Source organism: Enoplosus armatus, chromosome 16, assembly GCF_043641665.1.
Source record: "Enoplosus armatus isolate fEnoArm2 chromosome 16, fEnoArm2.hap1, whole genome shotgun sequence".
NCBI classification, from domain to species: Eukaryota; Metazoa; Chordata; class Actinopteri; order Centrarchiformes; family Enoplosidae; genus Enoplosus; species Enoplosus armatus.
The window spans coordinates 17167269-17185443 of NC_092195.1; the positions used below are offsets into that span (position 1 = coordinate 17167269).

The 18175-nt window shown below is 43.1% G+C and overlaps 3 protein-coding genes across 3 annotated transcripts in view; all 3 read left to right on the forward strand.

The window, feature by feature from the left end:
• Window positions 1–1517, forward strand: part of LOC139299268 (zinc finger protein 40-like) — a 44984-nt gene extending 43467 nt beyond the window's left edge. Inside the window, exons 6-9 of the mRNA XM_070922175.1 lie at window positions 57–693; window positions 736–802; window positions 1376–1410; window positions 1509–1517. Of these exons, the coding sequence (XP_070778276.1) occupies window positions 57–693; window positions 736–802; window positions 1376–1410; window positions 1509–1517 (748 nt within the window). The remainder of the gene's footprint in view (window positions 1–56; window positions 694–735; window positions 803–1375; window positions 1411–1508) is intronic.
• A 481-nt stretch (window positions 1518–1998) lies between these two features.
• LOC139298655 (zinc finger protein 40-like) lies at window positions 1999–7080 on the forward strand. The gene is made up of 6 exons (XM_070921355.1): window positions 1999–2505; window positions 2608–2741; window positions 2867–3042; window positions 3864–3965; window positions 4620–5149; window positions 5419–7080. The coding sequence occupies exons 1-6, from the start codon at window positions 2068–2070 to the stop codon at window positions 6538–6540; spliced, it is 2502 nt and encodes an 833-aa protein (XP_070777456.1). The 5' UTR covers window positions 1999–2067; the 3' UTR covers window positions 6541–7080.
• Window positions 7081–11201: 4121 nt separating this feature from the next.
• Window positions 11202–14088, forward strand: edn1 (endothelin 1). The gene is made up of 5 exons (XM_070922110.1): window positions 11202–11306; window positions 11547–11697; window positions 12082–12231; window positions 12459–12563; window positions 13147–14088. The coding sequence occupies exons 1-5, from the start codon at window positions 11246–11248 to the stop codon at window positions 13283–13285; spliced, it is 606 nt and encodes a 201-aa protein (XP_070778211.1). The 5' UTR covers window positions 11202–11245; the 3' UTR covers window positions 13286–14088.
• The last annotated feature ends 4087 nt before the right edge of the window (window positions 14089–18175 follow it).

Below are 18175 nucleotides of genomic sequence, written 5' to 3' on the forward strand. Positions count from 1 at the left end.
AAGCTCAAAACGGATGCAATAGCAAATGTCGCAGCTGACAGCTACCATGAAAAGATATCCCAACCCAAGAGTGTTGACTATGGAAAACAAAGGAAGGAACAATGCACTGATGGCACAGCAGCAGCAGTTGGTGAAAACTCTACTCCTGTCCATCAGTCTCGTTTAGTTCGGCAAAATAACATCCAAGTTCCTGAGATTCTGGTCACGGAGGAGCCTGACAGAGAACATGAAACACAGACTACTGAGCCTGCAGATAAGCCTGCAGATCAGTTCAACTGGCCTCAGAGAAGTGAGAGTTTGTCAAAGTTACCAGCAGAGAAACTTCCACCAAAAAAGAAAAGAATTCGCCTCGCTCAAATGGACCACTCCTCAGGTGAATCCAGTTTTGAGTCCAGCCTCTCGCGAAGCCTCAGCAGGGACAGTAGTCTTTCTCGTTGTTCCAGCATCTCAGCCTCTTTCGACAGAGATGAGCCATCCAGGTCAGAGAGTCCTTGTAGAGGAGAATGTGTCAACAAAATTCCAGAGCCTCAAGGTTTGCCAACAGCCTTCAACACCCTTGGTGTGCCTGGAATGATGAGGCGTGCTGCATCTGAACAGATCACTTGTACTCAACCCTCTGTGGAGATTTCATCAGACTACCGTAGCAAGTCCTTTGACTGTGGCAATGTATCTCCCAGCAGATCTCTGTCACCTGTTGGCCAGCCAAAAAGTGGACAAATATCCCAATTTCCCCAGGTGCCACTCATTGAAAGGAGGCGTGGGCCATTAGTTCGCCAAATGTCTTTGAAGATAGGGCCGGAGAGTCAGCAACCTGTTCGGAAAGTCATACCTCTTGACAAACCTCCCATTACAAATGTTAGCTCTTTAACTCAGAATAGATCCCAGCAGATTCACATTGCCAATAGGCGCACCACGGCTCAGCCTTTTATCCTGCATACTGGAGAATCACCCTTGCAAAAGAATGAGCAAATGGTGCAAAGCATTCATTTGGGTAGCCCAACTCAGCAGCCTCAAGTCCATGGCCTTCCACACCCTTGGCATCAAACATCAAGGGTTCAAATATGCCAAAAGATACAACAACCGCTGAGCCAGATCTTAGTTTGTCGTGAGAATGTCCAAAACAAACCAGCCGACTCTGAAGAAAAGAAATGTTTTGTGCCCAAATACCAACTGCAGTGTCCCGCTCTGAGAGCCAGCCAAACATTTTCATTCTCCAACACACAGGGAACTCACATAGCCTTGCCAGTTTTAACAATACCCATTGCCAATCCAATTTTGAGCATGTCAAAATCGTCAGATGTACTCCAAAATGTATATGTTGCTCAACCCAATCAACAGGCCTCTGAGATTAAGACACAGACTGTTGTTCTGTCAGGTGAACAGCACAGGGACCCATTCGATCAGACCCAAGTAGGTGCTATACCATTGCCACAGATACTCATAACTCATGAGCAGATGCACCCTGCTCCCTGTGTGTCCAATAAAAATTGTTTCTCTTCCACTCACAGTGTAGATAGTGATACTCATGCTGTACTAACTGCAAAGAAGGATAGGACTCAAACTCAAACAGTTAGTACTCATAACCATGCTGGAGAACGAGCACCTTCTCTTGGGTCCTTACATTGCACACAGAAACTGGCATCAGTAACTCTATGCCCACAGCAGGAACCCACTGCCTCAAGTAAACGAATGTTGTCACCTGCCAACAGCTTGGACATCTACATGGAAAAGCACCAAAAACGGGCTAAGGATGAGCATGGTGTGGCCTGTCTAACTGATGGGAGGTCAGTCAATTATCTTAATTCCAAGATGTCAGAGGTTACCAGACAGCGGAAGCTAACACTTGTCAGGCAGGTTTGCACAACTGAACCGGTGGACAGTCCCATTGAAACTGAGGCCCCACCTCTGCCGCAGGTTAAAACAGATGGGGAGAAGGACTCAGAGGCTACTGATGATGTTAAACCTATGTCACCTGACAGTGCTGGGCTAGCAAAAGACACAAGCATTGTTATTCATGCGGAGGCAGGCCCTGCCTTGAATACTTCACCTGGTAGGCAGGGTACTTCCATGCCAGCTAATAACACTCTGAAGCCCCAAGAGAAAGCTGAGGAACAGAGATGGACTCCTTCCAAATCTCCTATCAGGCCCTCCAGTTTCCATGGTAGTCAGATGAAACTGACCACATCTGTGTCTGTGGTCAACACAAAAGACAGTCATCGCCTGTCTTTCCCCAGCCTGAAGACTGCCACCACTTTTACATGGTGTTTCTTGATGAAGAGGAAACCTCTTCATGTTCCACAGACTGACCTGAAGACTTCTGCATATGCTGTCTGGACAGTCAACCCCAACAACCATAACCCACTTGGGTTGCCCACCAAGGTGGTCATGTCTCTGTTTGACTCCAAGCAGAGCTCCAAGAAAATACACTACACCTCGGCCATAAGAACTAGTGGGAAATCTGATATCTTGTCTTACTCAGGCAAGCTGAAAGACGTCATGCCCAGGGTACGAACACATTTTCTACAAAATATTTATGTTTCTCTTCTATTGCTGCCTTGTTTCTGAAATCAGATCAATAAATACATCAATCACTTCTTCTTTCTGCAGGTGCCAATAACCCAGAAGTCTGTATCAGTTGAAACCAGAAGTAAAATGCAACCAGAAACTCAGGCCAGCAACGACTCTGACAAGGACTCGGCATCTAAAACAGAACCAAGAAGGGTCAAAATATTTGATGGCGGGTATGATTCACAACAATTAATTAATTCATTTTATTATATTACATATCATTATATTACAATTATACATTTGATGTTTATGTCTTCCTATCTTGTGTGTCCCTCATGACTCTATTGCAACCCCACAGATATAAATCTAATGAAGAGTATATTTACGTACGTGGGCGTGGACGCGGTAAATACATCTGTGAGGAATGTGGGATCCGCTGCAAGAAGCCCAGCATGCTGCGCAAACACATCCGCACCCACTCCGATGTCCGGCCATACCACTGTGTCCACTGCAACTTCTCCTTCAAGACGAAAGGTTAGAGCTCAGTAGTTGATGAGTGTTCAAAGCTACACATTTAAAGCCACTACTCCTTTACTTGTGTACATGTCATGATATGATAGATATGCTTTTATTAATGCAATATTTTCCCATCAACCAAGAAGTTTAGTTTTCCTCCTTAAATGCAGTGAAGAGGTGTGGAAGTGCCAGTCCTTTCTCAAAAAATCAATTATACAAGATTAAATAAATATATAAATAAATATTCTAGAAAATAATGTATAATAATTGGACTGTATTCTCAGGTCATGTAAATATAGAACATGTAATGATCCAGATGTTAACCATTAAAGGGATTTCTCAAAATCTAATACTTAAGCAAAACAATTGCCTTGTCTTTTAATATACTGCACTGTATGTGGTTCTAAATTACAGGATACATACAGTATATATAGTACTGCAAATCTTTAGTAAAACCATATTTACAGACACCGATCTTGCATCTGAACATACAATTTGTTTTCACCACAATTTGCATTTGAGACAATATATTTTTAATAGCTTAACTGCTACAGTTCACTTCTTCCTTTTAGGAGCTATGAAATTAAAGATGTTGTTTCACCATCTCTTAAACCAAGACAGTATGATTCACCGTTCTTTATCGAACTTGCCTACCCACGCCACACTGCAGAACAGTACTTGGTGTCAGAGCAACCCACGTTCATTTAAAAATGTCTTTATCAGTTACTCACCCTTTACATACAGCTTGCCCAAAGACCGCATTCTCTTACATAAACTCCTTCTGTGCTATTGTTCAATCTCTACCCACCTGTAAGACCTTACTGCCTCTCTTCTTGCAGGAAATCTGACCAAGCACATGAAATCCAAGGCCCACAGTAAGAAATGCATGGAGATGGGGGTTCCTGCGGGTCTCATTGAGGATCAGGATGCAGAGGACTCAGGTACAGTGCTTCACTGCGCAGTCTTAGCCTAGAGAGAAATACAGATTTACAGTTTATTTACAGTATTATTGTTACAAATGACTTAATACAGATAGGTCATGTTTACCCCATTTGCTTTGGTTTCAAACAACAGGATTGCCCTTCTTTAAATAGTTCTGTTAATGGCAAGAGATATAAAACACGGGTTGTCCCTGCTTGTGCTCTGTTGCTATGTCGATCAATAGCTTTGCCACGGTCTAATTAGAAATTCTAAATGCAGCTTCTTCCTCTGTTAACTCAAAGCGCATGTGGGCGGCATGCACAGCGTTTAGACAGAGGAAATTGCTGCGTCTAATTTTAGAAAAAAAAAGAGAGAGAGAGAGAAGCTGCCTGAAAGCATTCTATGGTCCCAGTCTCCAAGAGCATATTTGTTTTTCCTCCTCTGCCTGTGATGGAGCTCAGGGGCGTATGGTGGTCTAGGGTGTGAAACTATGCAGCAGCACAAAACATCTCTGAATTGCATTCTTAGAGGTGGATTCTTTCACAGTGTGATAATAGAAGATATTTAATGAATGAAAGTGGCCTATCTATTTTCATACCCGCTCTGGTGACTCATATGTTCTGTGGAATACCATGAAAAAACTTCCTTCTTACATATTCTCTCATCTACAGGAGACCGCAGTCAGGTCAGCAGTGCTGACCGTCAAGATTCAGATGGTGATGACTCCGATGGACCTGATGATGAGGAGAATGACGACAACGAGGAGGAAGAGGAGGACAGCCAGGCAGAGTCTGGCCTGTCTACCAACCCTTCTGTCTCTGCCAGCCCGCAGCATATCCCTTCCAAAGAGGCTGAAGTCCCTCCTAGCGCCCTCCTAGCCCAGATGTCAATCAGCTCAGTCTCCCTACACCTCTCCCAGCCTCCAGCTCCTGAATCCCACACATCAGACTCAGAATCTGTCCCCATGATGAGCCCCGTGTCCCTGAGCAAGCAGATATCCATCTCTGGGTCCTGCTACAGCCCAATGCCCCTCCCTTACTCTCCTCCACCTGTTGCCACCATATCAGACTCCTACACCTCAGACACAGAGTCGGTGCACATGATGAGCCCAGTGTCACCATGCAGGCAGATGTCCATCGACTACCCCGACTTTGATGTGCCCCCTAGTCCCCCAGTGCCAGGCAAGGTCTCCAAGCTAGTCCAGGTGAGACCTATGTATTCTCATTGTGTCTCTCTCCACTCCTCCCTGCCTGCCTCCCTTCTTTCCTATCCATACCCTTACTTTGAATCCTGCATGCGAGGCACTTCCACAAAGCTCCTGTGAATGCTCTGAAAATAGGTGAATAGTCTCATTAATGCTGATTAGGTGTGGTGGATCGATCCAAATACCATTTTATCTTTAAACTTCTAGGATTGTGCCACAATTAAGTCATGAAATAAGACTGAATATTCGATGTGTCTCTCTTTTCACAGGACACCTCCTCTGCCCCTCCTGCTGTGGCAGCCAGCGAATCGGGCATACCAGTGGACCGGGGCACTCAGACTTCCTCCTATGCTTCTCATGGTCCCATGCACTTTCCCCCACAGGGTCTATCCCAAACACCAGGAACAGAGACCCAGACCCACCTGTTCAGTCACCTGCCCCTGCACTCGCAGCAGCCTTCTCGCTCTTCTTACAGCATGGTCCCAGTTGGGGGGATCCAGCTGGTGCCTGCTGGCCTGGCAGCTTACTCCACCTTTGTACCAATCCAGGCTGGCCCCGTCCAGCTCACCATCCCAGCTGTGAGCGTCATTCACAGGAACACGAGCCCGTTACCTCCCAACACTCCACCCCAACCAGAGGGTTTGCAAACCCAACCACTTGTGGTCCAGGAACCAATCAGTAGTGTTGTGCCCTGCTTCCCCCTAGGGCAGGTCACTGGTCTGCAGGCTCAAACAATCCAGCCAGTAGGTCTGGAGACACTTAACCTCATGGGGCTGACCAACACAGGCCTGGCATCCACCCAGCTACTGAACCAGCAAGGGCTCACCCTCAATGCCACGCTCGGGCTTCAGGTTTTAGCTGCCAACCCCAGCTCCCAAAGCAGCACAGGCCCCCAGACACAAGTCCCAGGTCTGCAGATAGTTAACATCGCCTTGCCTGCCATCATTCCTTCTCTCAGCCCTCTATCCACCCTTAGTCCTCTACCTGCGTCCTCAGAGAGGCAGGGCAGCCCTGAAGCTTCAGGAGCACAGCCATCTCAAAATGAACGAGGGCTCGGTTCTTTACAGAGCTGCGTGCACACTTCACCGACCGCCCATTTCAAGGTCAGCAGCTCTCCAGAACTGACCTCAGGCAGCAGCGCTAGCCCCAGAGGTAGCAGCAGAGCAGAGCTCACACAGACTGTTGAGAGGGATGACAGAAAAAAATCCCCACAGCAGCATCGATCACCAGCTCCTGAGAGCCGAGCATACAGTGGTAAGGAGTCGCCAGTTGAGGGAGCTAGTCATCCTGCACATCCAAGACCACCTCCAGTGACCAGCTGGCAGAAGGTAATTGATGACTATAATGAGGTATCCAGTGATGATGAAGACAGACTGGTCATTGCCACCTGAAAACCCCAAGTGGAAAGCTCTTCTTGTTCTCTTTTTGTAATTCTTGTCACTTTGTAAGACTGAAAACACTTTTCAGGGGTTTGTTTCTTTGCAAATCACCTTTCAAAGCACAGATGCTGACATTCATATTGTATGTGCAATCACATGATAATTATAATGATGACCAATCATTTTATTTTTACTTTTTTGTCAGCTCCAGACAGTTTCTTTTTTTGTACATGTTGTATAGACAATTGTGCCTTTATGGAGTTTCTTGTTTAGGAACCTGTACATAATTCCTTATAAATTCAGTAGTTGCTTGTGTTTATTTCAGAAAAATAGAAGAGAGGCATAACAATGGAGGATATCAATTTTATTTTGGAGGATTTGTCATTCGTAAATTTATGGAATTATAAATGTTGTACTGGTATATGTACATTTCTATGGATTATGGGGCAATGTTTCTGTGTACAGATGTTGTGTTCAACTATTTATTATAATCCATCTAGTGCCCATTATGATTCATAAGTCCATAGGTATGTGCATTATGGTAGCTTTACATTGCTGTATCAATATTCTTAACTGTATCAGTAAAAAAATTTGTTTACAAACATTAAAGTGGTGTCGCTGTGTTTTGTCAGTTAAATACCAGAAAAATATCGGATATTCAGATGGCAGGTATTCACTCGCAGTCTAAGGTTGAATCATAGACAATCAGAGTATTGATTCTAACAATTAACAAATTAAACTGGTAAGTACAACTACTGACTGTGGTGTGAAATCGATTTGGTTTGGTATGTCCTTACGAAATGTATGTTTATTACCTATTTTTCTGTTGATTATATGTCACATTAAATATTGTAGGTAGCACATTTTCCATATCAAAACCTATTAGAATTCAATCTGCAACAGTTAATCGATCGACAGAAAATTAATAGGCAACAATTTTGATATTTGATTAATCATTCTACCAATTGTTTAAGCAAAAATGACAAACTGGTTTCAGCCTCTGAAATGTGAATATTTTCAGAATTTTTCTTCTGTGATGATAAACAGAATATCTTTGGTGTTTGTTGGAGAAATCAAAACATTTGAAAACGTGAAACATGGGCTCTGTCAAACTGTGATGGGCATAGCTGTCATTGACATGAGCTTGTCATTCATGGCTAGTATGTCCAAGCAACCAGAGCTCAGTGTAAAAAAAACAAATAACATCAAGCTGCTTTAATTTGGAAAACTAATGATTAATAGTTGTGTGCTATTTTATAATGAATCACATAGTGATAATATTTGATCACCTACAGGAACTGTACAAGGTCTGAACCATTAACACTCCCTGACATGTTCTGCAGAGCTTCTTACATGGCCTTGAATTCCGATTCTTAAAGTAAATAACTGGTTACGTGATTGTCTCAATTGGTAAGACCTTCAGCTCCTTCACTACCACTGTGATTATATGTGGTAGGTGTTCTTGCTTTCTAACCTTTCTATGGACAGCTCAACAGAGGGAGGAACTGCAACATCACTGCTTTGTTTTATATGATAACAAAATGATAAAAATTAAATTTTGTGTACAGTAAAACAATTAAACCTCCTTCAACATCCCACTTAATGTGAAGGGTGACGTACTGTACAGCAAAGATCATTTAGATTCAATCCTCAGGAGATAACCTTGTGATCCTCTCATCACCACAATGACACCACGTATAAAAAATAACTAATTGCCAAAGTCAAATGCGTGGCACTTATTTAAGATTTGTTTTATTTTACACCTACGAGGAGAGTCATGGTAAAGAATCTGGCCTCAATGAGGGAAACTCATCTCAAGAGGCTTTTCAGCGATAACCTCCTTGTTCCACCCCATTCAGAAGGTGACTCATACATCTACGGTACAGACCCCATCGCTCTACCCCCTCCTCCCACAGGGCTGACTGAAACCTGAGGGGGAAGCTATAGCAAATCTAACAGAGACCCCTGGAGGTCAATATCTGCAACTGCTGAGAAAACAAAATGCAGGCTGATGAAGTGAAGAGCCCACTAGATCGACAACTCAAGCATGGCCAGGACAAATCTTACACCACACAACATCACAGCAGCTGCAGAGTTCAACTGGCTAAACTTGAGTGTCCAAATTTTAACACGAAGCTGCCTCTCATGTTTCTCTACTGGGTTGTTTCTGTCCTGAATGAAGATATACGCTCCTCCTGTCATTAGCACAAGCTGTTCTCCTGGCCAGTGGAAACTCTTAACACCAGACTCTGATAAAGGGCCTCAGAGCTGCAGCATGTCGGGATACTTTAACGAAGACTTTTCCACTTTGAGCATGCATGCACACGCGTGTGCACACTAACACACACACACACACACACACACACACACACACACACACACACACACACACACACAAACAAGGTAGATTTTCCACCACTGCCCGCAGCACAGTGTCTCTGAATATGTGATTTAGGGAAATAAAGTACTCCTCGGTTTCCACAGTTTATTACAATTGGTGGTGGAGGGAAACCATTAGATTAACAGCCACTTTGGAGCTTGTTTGTACTTTCGGTAATCATTCATCAATTAACTAGAATTACCGCCCCGCGGTTGTATGCCTCTGTCAACCCATCAAGTCGGAATTCAGAATGAGGCAGGAAGTGGAAGGCAGAATGGACGAGATGGAGGAAAACTCGTAATGTGCTAGATATTGTTCACGCATTGTGTCGTCCCAGTCAACATGTGTGTGAAATCTGGAATCGCCCAATTCATTCTGGCTCAAATTATGGCTAAAAACCTATTTTGAGGTCACAATGACCTTTGACCTTTGAGTCAAAAGTGTCACCTATACAGTATCCGACCAACTGTAAAATATAGGCACAATATCTCTTTCTGTCCCTGAGTTATGGTGTTGAATAATGGCTAAAAACTCTTCTTCCAGGACATTATGATGTCAAAAAATCATCACTTCATCATTGTATCCCATTGAACATCTGCGAAATTTTGTCATAATTATCGCATCAATTCTTGAGTTATGGCCAAAAACGTGGATGTTTGTACCAAATTTGAAGAAATTCCCTTCAGGTGTTCCTGACGGACAGACGGACAACCCAAAAACACAACACCTCCGAGGTTATTGGCGACGTGGAGACAGAATAAAACACACCAGCTGTGGGGCACAAGGTACAGGGCCAACAGGACCGTATATACACTGCAAAGGGATGATGTAAAACAACGCACAATCAGGATGACAGATTACCTCATGGATTATAAATACTGATTTTTATACATCTGCATTTCAAACAATAATGATGATATATTAATAAGACACAGATCTTAACTACCTGTTGAAATGTTAAATCTCCAGTAAGAATCTTGCTCAAAATGGGCCACAGATAAAGAGGTTTGCACTGGTTATGTTTGGTGTTTAACCCTATAATATTATATACTTAGAGACAGAGAATGAGGTGTATTAAAGATTTTTTTTATTCCAACTCAGTTGATCATGCAAAGGGCAAAATCCCCTCCTGCCAGGCAACTTCTCTGTCAACAGAGAGGACTGGCTCTCAAAGTTCAAACTTCAGTATGTGACGAGACTGCTGCTTTAGACTGGGCTGAATTGCAATTAAGAGATTTTCAAAGTGCACTTTTTATTCTATTTTCACTTTAGTAGATTAGTTCATATTTGATGTACATACTCCGTGTTCAAAAGTCAAGAATAACAGAAGACACCACCTTGTGATATTACTTCCGTTATTGTCATTGTGTTTTTTATATTTATGGCTTTTAATTGTGTTTTATTTCTTACCTTCCTCCTCCCTGATCTCATTTGTGATTTTAAGTCAAGGGATTTGGTATCTCTGGCCGCATTCAAGACTATTGTAAACCTTACAGTAAATGACTCCTTTGTTAATTGTCTATGTGCTTGGTTTATTTTTTGCCTTATTGTTATCTGTTTTTTAGTATTGTTTTATCTTTTGAATGGTTTTGTCTGCAACGCTTTATCCCGCCGCCTTGGCCAGGTCTTCCTTGCAAAAGAAGTTTCCAAACTCAAAAGGGACTTATCTGGTTACATAAAACATGACATTTAAAAAAACATATGTGATCTGACTGCTGTAACACTGTAATTCCTCATTGTGACTGTCTATTTTTTTACTTGAGTAGGTTTCAGCAATAAAATACAGTACAGTACAGTGAGTCATATTTAAGTCAGCTAACAATCTATACTTTATACACTTTATAATATACTTCTAGATGCAATGCTCACCATAAAACTGTTGCTTGACTGCCACCTGCTGTCTCAGAGGTGCAACTCCAACAAGTCCAACGAGAGTGTGGCACAGGTCGCGTTCAATCACCCGGCGTCTTCCTCACCCACTAACTCAAAACCAAGGCATCTCAAAGCCCTCACCTTGGCCTGCACGGCTGCTTATCAGGGGCCGACTACTAACAAACATCATTGTCTGGGTACAAGCCAAAGGACAACACTGTGCGGCTCTGCAGGACAGGGAGGGGGGAGGTGGGAAGCACTTGTATAAAGTCAAAGGCTGCACATGCTGGGCCACATTGACAGAGAGACTCCAGACTGACGCCTCTGCGCTCCTGCGTGAATCTCTGAGGACGATCACCGCAACACTTGGCGAAGGAGTGATACACTGGATGCTTCATTTCCCACTTCTGGAGGATTATTAATTTTCTTGAGCAATATTTTCTCTTTTAGAAGAGTCTGGAAAAAATGGATATATACATTTTGATTTCCGCGTTATCAGTGACGTACTCCTGGATTTTATGCACAGGTAACTTTTATTTTCTTTTTAAACAATCAAACGACTAAATGTAGCTATTTAACATGTGCATTAACACAACATTTAGATACGTATACTAATATAAGTCATATGTGAAATACTCAAATTATTTAAATAACAGTTTGAATCATGTCTCTGAAAATAATGCGTTTGCTTTATGCATCTTCCTGACATGTAACGTTAGGTTAACAGTTTATATGCAATGTTTTGATAACGATGATTTAATTACAGTGCTATCAGCGCCTTCTGGAGAGACACCCACTGCCTCCGCCGCCACCCAGGGGCGCCATGTGCGGACCAAACGCTGCTCCTGCGCCACTTTCCTGGACAAGGAGTGCGTCTACTTCTGCCACCTGGACATCATCTGGGTCAACACGCCTGAGTAAGTCACCATTAGCCTAACGTCGTCTTTTAACAATAGTAACAGATTGCTTTTCTCCAGCAGCCCTGGTAGAGAATGAGACATTTTATTTTCCTCAAGTACGTTACTGATTCGAAATATTGGATAGACGTTGACACAAAAACGATTTGACGAACGAGTAGCAAACAGTGACGTTAAGCTAACTTTTAGCGAGTGTACCTGATAATAAAGTACAGGTTGTCTCCCGTATCAGTCTTGGAGACGTTTTACTTTTACTTGGAAAAGTTAAACAAACTAACTTGAACGCATTTTGACCGCCATTCACGACGTTTCTGACGTGACGCGTCGGTGTCTTGACCGTTAGTTTCAGTTGTTTGATTCGAATGTTGTCCCTGTTCCGTCCAGGCGCGTGGTCTCATACGGACTGGGCAACGCTCCCAGGACGAGGCGCGCGGTCGCGGACTCCATGGCAACCAGCAGCGGACCTCGCTGCCGGTGTCTCCGCGAGAGCGACAACACATGCAGAAACTTCTGCCGGCTGGAAAAACACCCCAGGTGCGTTATTTGCTTTTTTTTTCTTTTTTTTTCATCACAGCTTCCACGACATCCTGTGAACCGGCAATAACAATTATAAGCCGAACATCGATCATATTTACTGCCACTGATACTAGAAATCGCCCGAGTCTATCTGTTTCCATCACATGTGAGAACAAGTTTCGTTTCTTGACTGCCATGAATGTGTCGAAACTGCGAGTTGAATAATTGAAATGTGATCCTCTCAGGTATGAAACGTCGCCAGACACGGTGATCCGCTCCGCCGAGGGCGATGGTTGTGTTGAGGCTCAGTGCAAACACAGGCTGGCAGCCGACACGGGCAGGATTAAGAGGTAAGACAACCCGCTCAGACTGAAGGAATATGAATGAATACCTCAAAGCCTATTTGCAAAATAAATGGTCATGGCAATTATAACCTCACGCAACACTGCCATCTTTTGTAGGGCGAAATATCTCAGGGTACATTATTTTTGCATGGGTAAAAGCAGGTGACAGTCAGCACGTTGTTTAAGATGCAGGAATGTCAAGATTAACCCTCCAGCAAGGAATTCCCTATATATCATGATGACTGAGCACCATTATGAATTCCATAAAACCTCTAAGCTTGTATGGAATTTACCTCAAGTCAGCTGCATCACTTAGACGTGAGAGTAATGTGGGTAACAGAGCTCCTCTCTGCCACAGCTGCACTCATGTACCATCATGTTCCAAACTCAAAACCCTCTCACCCTGTCTGCACACATTAATAATTGGAAACAAATCTGCTCAAACCACTCAAAAGTGTTCTGCATGACACTGGGCGGTTTGAATGTGAGTGACTGACAGCTCGAATCCAGCCAGCTACAGGTTTACCTTTTACATAACCTAACAGATCGATGGTTCGGATGTCTGATTGTCTTTTGTCTTTGTCTGCAGGGCGAAGTACAGCAACAAGAAACGGGTGTCGCCTCTAGCAATCAGGGCTGCCTTGAAAACTCGCCTGCTTCTGGAGAAGTGGAGGGCGAGACAGCGCCACAGGGCGAGAGCATGGGAGGGCGAGAGCACGGCCTCCTAAAGACGCCAGATAACCTCCTCACCTTGTCATACAGAGGGGGAAAGGGTTTCACAACCACGGGCCCTTCTCTAAAGCCATCAGCCAGTGGGGATCAGCGGAGAGCCCAAATGAGGCCGGCAAACGTCCTCCATGTTGGCTACAAGGCTGCGGTGTTGAGAGGCGTCTGCAGCTGAGCAGAGAGCATTTACGACTCGACTTGGTTGCACTCCATCAACCAGCTGAACGAGGTCAGAGACAAGACGGGGGAGTTCAGGTGAAAGGAGATAAGCTGAACAGAGGACTTGCCACCCCCCACCCCACCCGCCGGTCTGCAAAATCAAGGACATTCATTGATCTTGTAGGTGTCAGGGTCACTGTAACTCCTTTTGGACTCACACCAAATAGCATTTCAAAACCTTGACATTACTGGAAGGATTGAATTTAAATCCCTCTTGTTACAGAAGATTAAAAATCACTGCTGTATATGGATGAAGGCAGTCCTACGTATTATATTTCAAAATGCCATTATTTTCTCACACACAGTTGCAAAAACAGACTGTTATGTCTACATAGAAGGGATTTAGTGCCTTGTGTCATTTTTCTTCACTGACTGAAACTATTTACTGCATATTAAGTAACAGGTCGTCTCCTGTGTCAGGTCATTGTAGCTGTGCAGTTCAGTAGCTGCTGCTGGGAGTTTTTCATGTAGATGTTATCAGATTTCTTTACACTTCTCATAATTTAATTTTTCACTAAATACATTGTTGTATGTTGTTGTATTTATTTATTCTTTTTACATATTGGAATTTGTTCGCCATATTGGTCCGTCACATGTTTGGTTTGTCATTTCTATGAAATGTTTTGTCACCAAGGTGCCAAATTTTGGCCAAACTTAAATAAATTTTTACACATTTATTTAAAAAAACAACTGCTCTAGTCTTTCCTCCTTGTTGTTTCGTATTCTGTGCTGTATTCTATGTGCAATGAAATGGATCTTTGAAGCCGTAGACTTTAGAAAAGCAAAGCAGTCTTAAGTTGGAGATCTGGAAACATTCAAAGTCTTCTGTGAACTAAAATACAAAAAGCAAAAGTGAAAGAGAGCCGAGTGAGACAAAGTGTGAGAGACGGGGATAAGGAGAGAGACACATTCAGATGTGATAACAAGACAGCGTTGATGTGGAAGACAAAGGGGCAAAGAGCTGCTAACTCTGCCCTTTCATCTCCGCACCAGACCAGAGTATACACTGCAATTTCTAAATCAGCTGAATGTGGATTTAAGGTTTCTTTCAGCAGCTTGGATTTCAAAGACACATCCAGCACGTTGTTTGTTTGCAGCTCTGTAATGATCTCCTTTGCTTTAGAATACGTTTAGATATCTACCACCTTCCAACCTGAGCTGATCCAACTTTTGGCTGACAAGTGACTCAGCTACAACAAAGGCTGAGTCACTCTTATGTTATTCTCTTAACCACCTGCCCCGGCCTCTCCGTTTATTGCAGATAAGTGCCATTATTTACATTTGCCGTCCCTTAATCACCCTTTACCTCTCCTCCTCCAGGGGCTTTGCATATGTTTTTCTCCCTAATTGAAACCAAAAACTCCTGGCACTTCCACGGATATGTTTAATTTCATCTCATAAATCAAATTCATTTCATGCCAGTAAATCACTCATCACTCATCAACCCAGTATCACGGTAATGCCAACTTAGCAGGAAGAAAGAGAAGTGCATTTTCAAGATAATCAAGTCAGTTTTAAAGCAGGTTTTAGGTCAAGATGGAGGATTTTCTCAACCCATAGACGAGCATGTGATCCGTCAATTTATGTGAAAATGAGACTCAATGAGAGTAAGCATGGATTAGAAAATGAGACTTATTTCTGTCATCACAAGCACTCAAAAGCAAAAAAAAAAAGACAGAAGCAGCGCGAATGTGTTGCCATATCTCAGTTGTACACATGATGAATGTCTTACAAGTTGTTCCTGGGTTCAGTTCAAACACTGGTGAGCCTGAAACTCGCTCCCATCACTCATCACGGAGCTGCTTGAACTGGCAGCGGAGAACAATCCAATGCAAATTGGTTGAAGCGTCTTATCTATCCAGCCCATTTAGTAAACAAATCCGTGGTGGATTCAGCGCCTCGGGCTTATTGAAAGAGACGCTGTCGAGTCCTCCTGCGTGCAGAGTCCAATCATAATAATACTGATGTCATATTTTCCAGACAGACCTAATTTTTGTTTGCAAAACAATTGTAAGAGACAGTCAGGACTGCAGATACAGTGTGAAGACAAGAGGGACAAAGTTTAGATGACTGGTGTTCAGCTGAGTTTAATCCCACGATGCAGGTACAGTGAAGTGTTTGCAGCCAAACAAACCTCCTGTTAATGGAAGTAGATCTGCTGATATTGTGCTCTCTGGGGATTGTAGAGGAAACGTTATCAAGTCGATAAGAAACCAGCATAATGTTTGATACAGTAAGTTATTTTTCCACAACATGTTACATAACAAGAGAAGGTCAACAATAATATTGATGCTTTTCCATTTAAAAGTGGCTCCATTACAACATTTCTCTGCATGGATTTCTCTCTCTCAGGTTTATGAACATGATGTAAACATGACGCACATGTTTATAGTGGTGGAAGAAGTATTCAGATCTTTACTTAAGTTAAAGTGATAATGCCACAGCGTAAAAATACTCCACTACAAGGAAAGGTACTGCATTCAAAAATGTAAAGGTGCTGTTAAAGCATCAAAAGTAAAAGCACTCATTATGCAGCAGCATGCTTCATGTCATTGTTATATTATATACTGGATTATTGTTACTGATCAGCAACTTGTAAGCAGCATTTTAGTGTTGCAGTTGATCAAAAGGGAGCTAATTGGAAGTATTTTACTTATTGTTGAGTAGTTTAATCGATAAAATACATGTTCTATAAGCTCATCGTGGGTTTTTATGTAAAATCCGAATCTGAAAATTAACTTAAGCTGTTAAATAACTGTAGTAGAGTAAAAATACAAAATCTCCTGCTGATATGTGGTGAGTAGAAATATAAGTATCTCAGAGCTGTACTTAATGTGCTTGAGTAATTGTACTTAGCTACTTTCCACCACTGACGTTATATTTGTACCACACTTCCATAGAAAATCCATATCACTGCAGCCCTTTTAACACACTAACTCCATAGCTTGTTATCAGATTGCCTTTATCAAAATGACTGCTGCATGTTTGTTTCAGTGACTTGGCGATCACTCTTATCTTGACAAAGCTACGTCACGAGCCAGCCGAAGCTTTATTAAGTTCTGCAGAAGCATTGCTGAAAGGGGACGCCTCCATGTACCTGCACACTGAAGAGGTTAACAGCATGCAGACGGGCCCGGGACCCAACACAATGGCTCTTACCCTCTAAACTATGCAGCTCTATGCAAGAAACTCCCCTGAGACATTAGCTTTTGGCATAACTCATTAGTCTATTGAATAGAGCGACCGCTAACATAATACCCCATTACACAGCGAGGAATCTCCTCCACTCGACAGGAATTCTCGAGCTCAGGAGCCGAACAATAGGACTCTGCGAGGAACGTCTGGGCGGGGCGGACTGGTCTCGACTTCTAACGTCTAACCAACGCCCGAATCTACCTCCACACGCCCTGTTTTCCATCGAACACTCCCAGCTGTGCCAAAAGCATCTCACGAAACCCTGCCGCAGCCTGACCAGAGGGGATTAATTACTGTGGCTGGCTGAGTCAAACTCAGGATTTAGCTGACAAGGTCACCAGGAGCATCACGAGAAACCTGTCAGGGAGGTTTGCTTGAGAAGTAGAGGTTGGCATGGCGGTGCGGGGTGTTGCCCTTTTAGTGTCTGCTTTGCAAGAGAAAGTCAGACTGGCAACTTGAGTGGTCCTCCCTCTGCGGTTGAATTTGATTTGTCATCACATCTGGGCGAGAGGGGATGACACACTTCTCAGAGAGCTGATTATGGGAATCTGTGCAGGTATCTCTCAGCACTTTGTCTCCCTGTAATCCCGCTCTCAGTCCTACCCAAACCAGCAAATGCCTCCCTGCCAGGAGCACAACACATACTGAAAAGCATTACAGGAACATCCTCGAGATATTCAAAAAATGCTTCGCTGACAGACGTGAATGCGAGGAAGAGTCGTGTCTGCAGTTCTGCTTCGGCTCTTCCCTGGCTTTATTCAGCTTTACTGTAGTTTGAAATCAAAGAGAGTGGGGGGGGGGGGGGGGGGCCTGTCAGCCATTGCTCATATGCACATTTGGAGGGAATGTTCAGAATGCAAAGAATTATACAACATGTTTCAGGAGGAGTTTGAACTCTGTTGTCCAAAAACTCAAAGTCAGGGATGACGAAAAACACACATATCCCATAGATTCTAAATATATACACGTTCCATAACAAATGCATATCCGTTATGCATACACATAATAAATGCAAGGTAAAATGTGCCTTTATTTGGCACTTGAAGTAATTCTTTGCATTTTTGTTTCAGTGGCTAACAGGTGTTAGTCTTAAAGCATTCCTGCCGGAGTAATTCACCCTGTCGAACGTTCATCAATGTCTGAGGAGAAAGAGCCTGAGGGAGTGCTATCTAGAAGTACAGTTTAACCTCAGTTAAAGCTTTAAAAGAGCAGAATTTACTTCAGAGTCATATTTCCAGTTATTTTTAGTCATGCTAGCAGCATTGCTCTAGGGATGGAAATGTCGGTCAACCAGTTTGGTCCTGAAACATCTCAGCAACTACTCAACTGATTGCCAAAAACATTTGGTGCAGACATTCGTGGTTGCCAGATGATGTTTCCTGATGACTTTGGTGATCCTCTTACTTTTCCTCTAGCGCCACCTGCAGGTTTACATTTTTGGTTGTTATTGAAATATCTAGACAAGTATTTGATGGATT

Bases quoted from the DNA above. Each gene is read 5' to 3' on its own strand.
- LOC139298655 (XM_070921355.1), top strand. From the start codon at position 2,068: ATGCCAGCTAATAACACTCTGAAGCCCCAAGAGAAAGCTGAGGAACAG. The intron at 2,742-2,866 runs GTATGATTCACA...GCAACCCCACAG, and splicing joins GTCAAAATATTTGATGGCGG to ATATAAATCTAATGAAGAGT. The intron at 3,966-4,619 runs GTACAGTGCTTC...CATCTACAGGAG, and splicing joins TCAGGATGCAGAGGACTCAG to ACCGCAGTCAGGTCAGCAGT.
- edn1 (XM_070922110.1), top strand. From the start codon at position 11,246: ATGGATATATACATTTTGATTTCCGCGTTATCAGTGACGTACTCCTGG. The intron at 12,232-12,458 runs GTGCGTTATTTG...TGATCCTCTCAG, and splicing joins CGGCTGGAAAAACACCCCAG to GTATGAAACGTCGCCAGACA. The intron at 12,564-13,146 runs GTAAGACAACCC...CTTTGTCTGCAG, and splicing joins GACACGGGCAGGATTAAGAG to GGCGAAGTACAGCAACAAGA.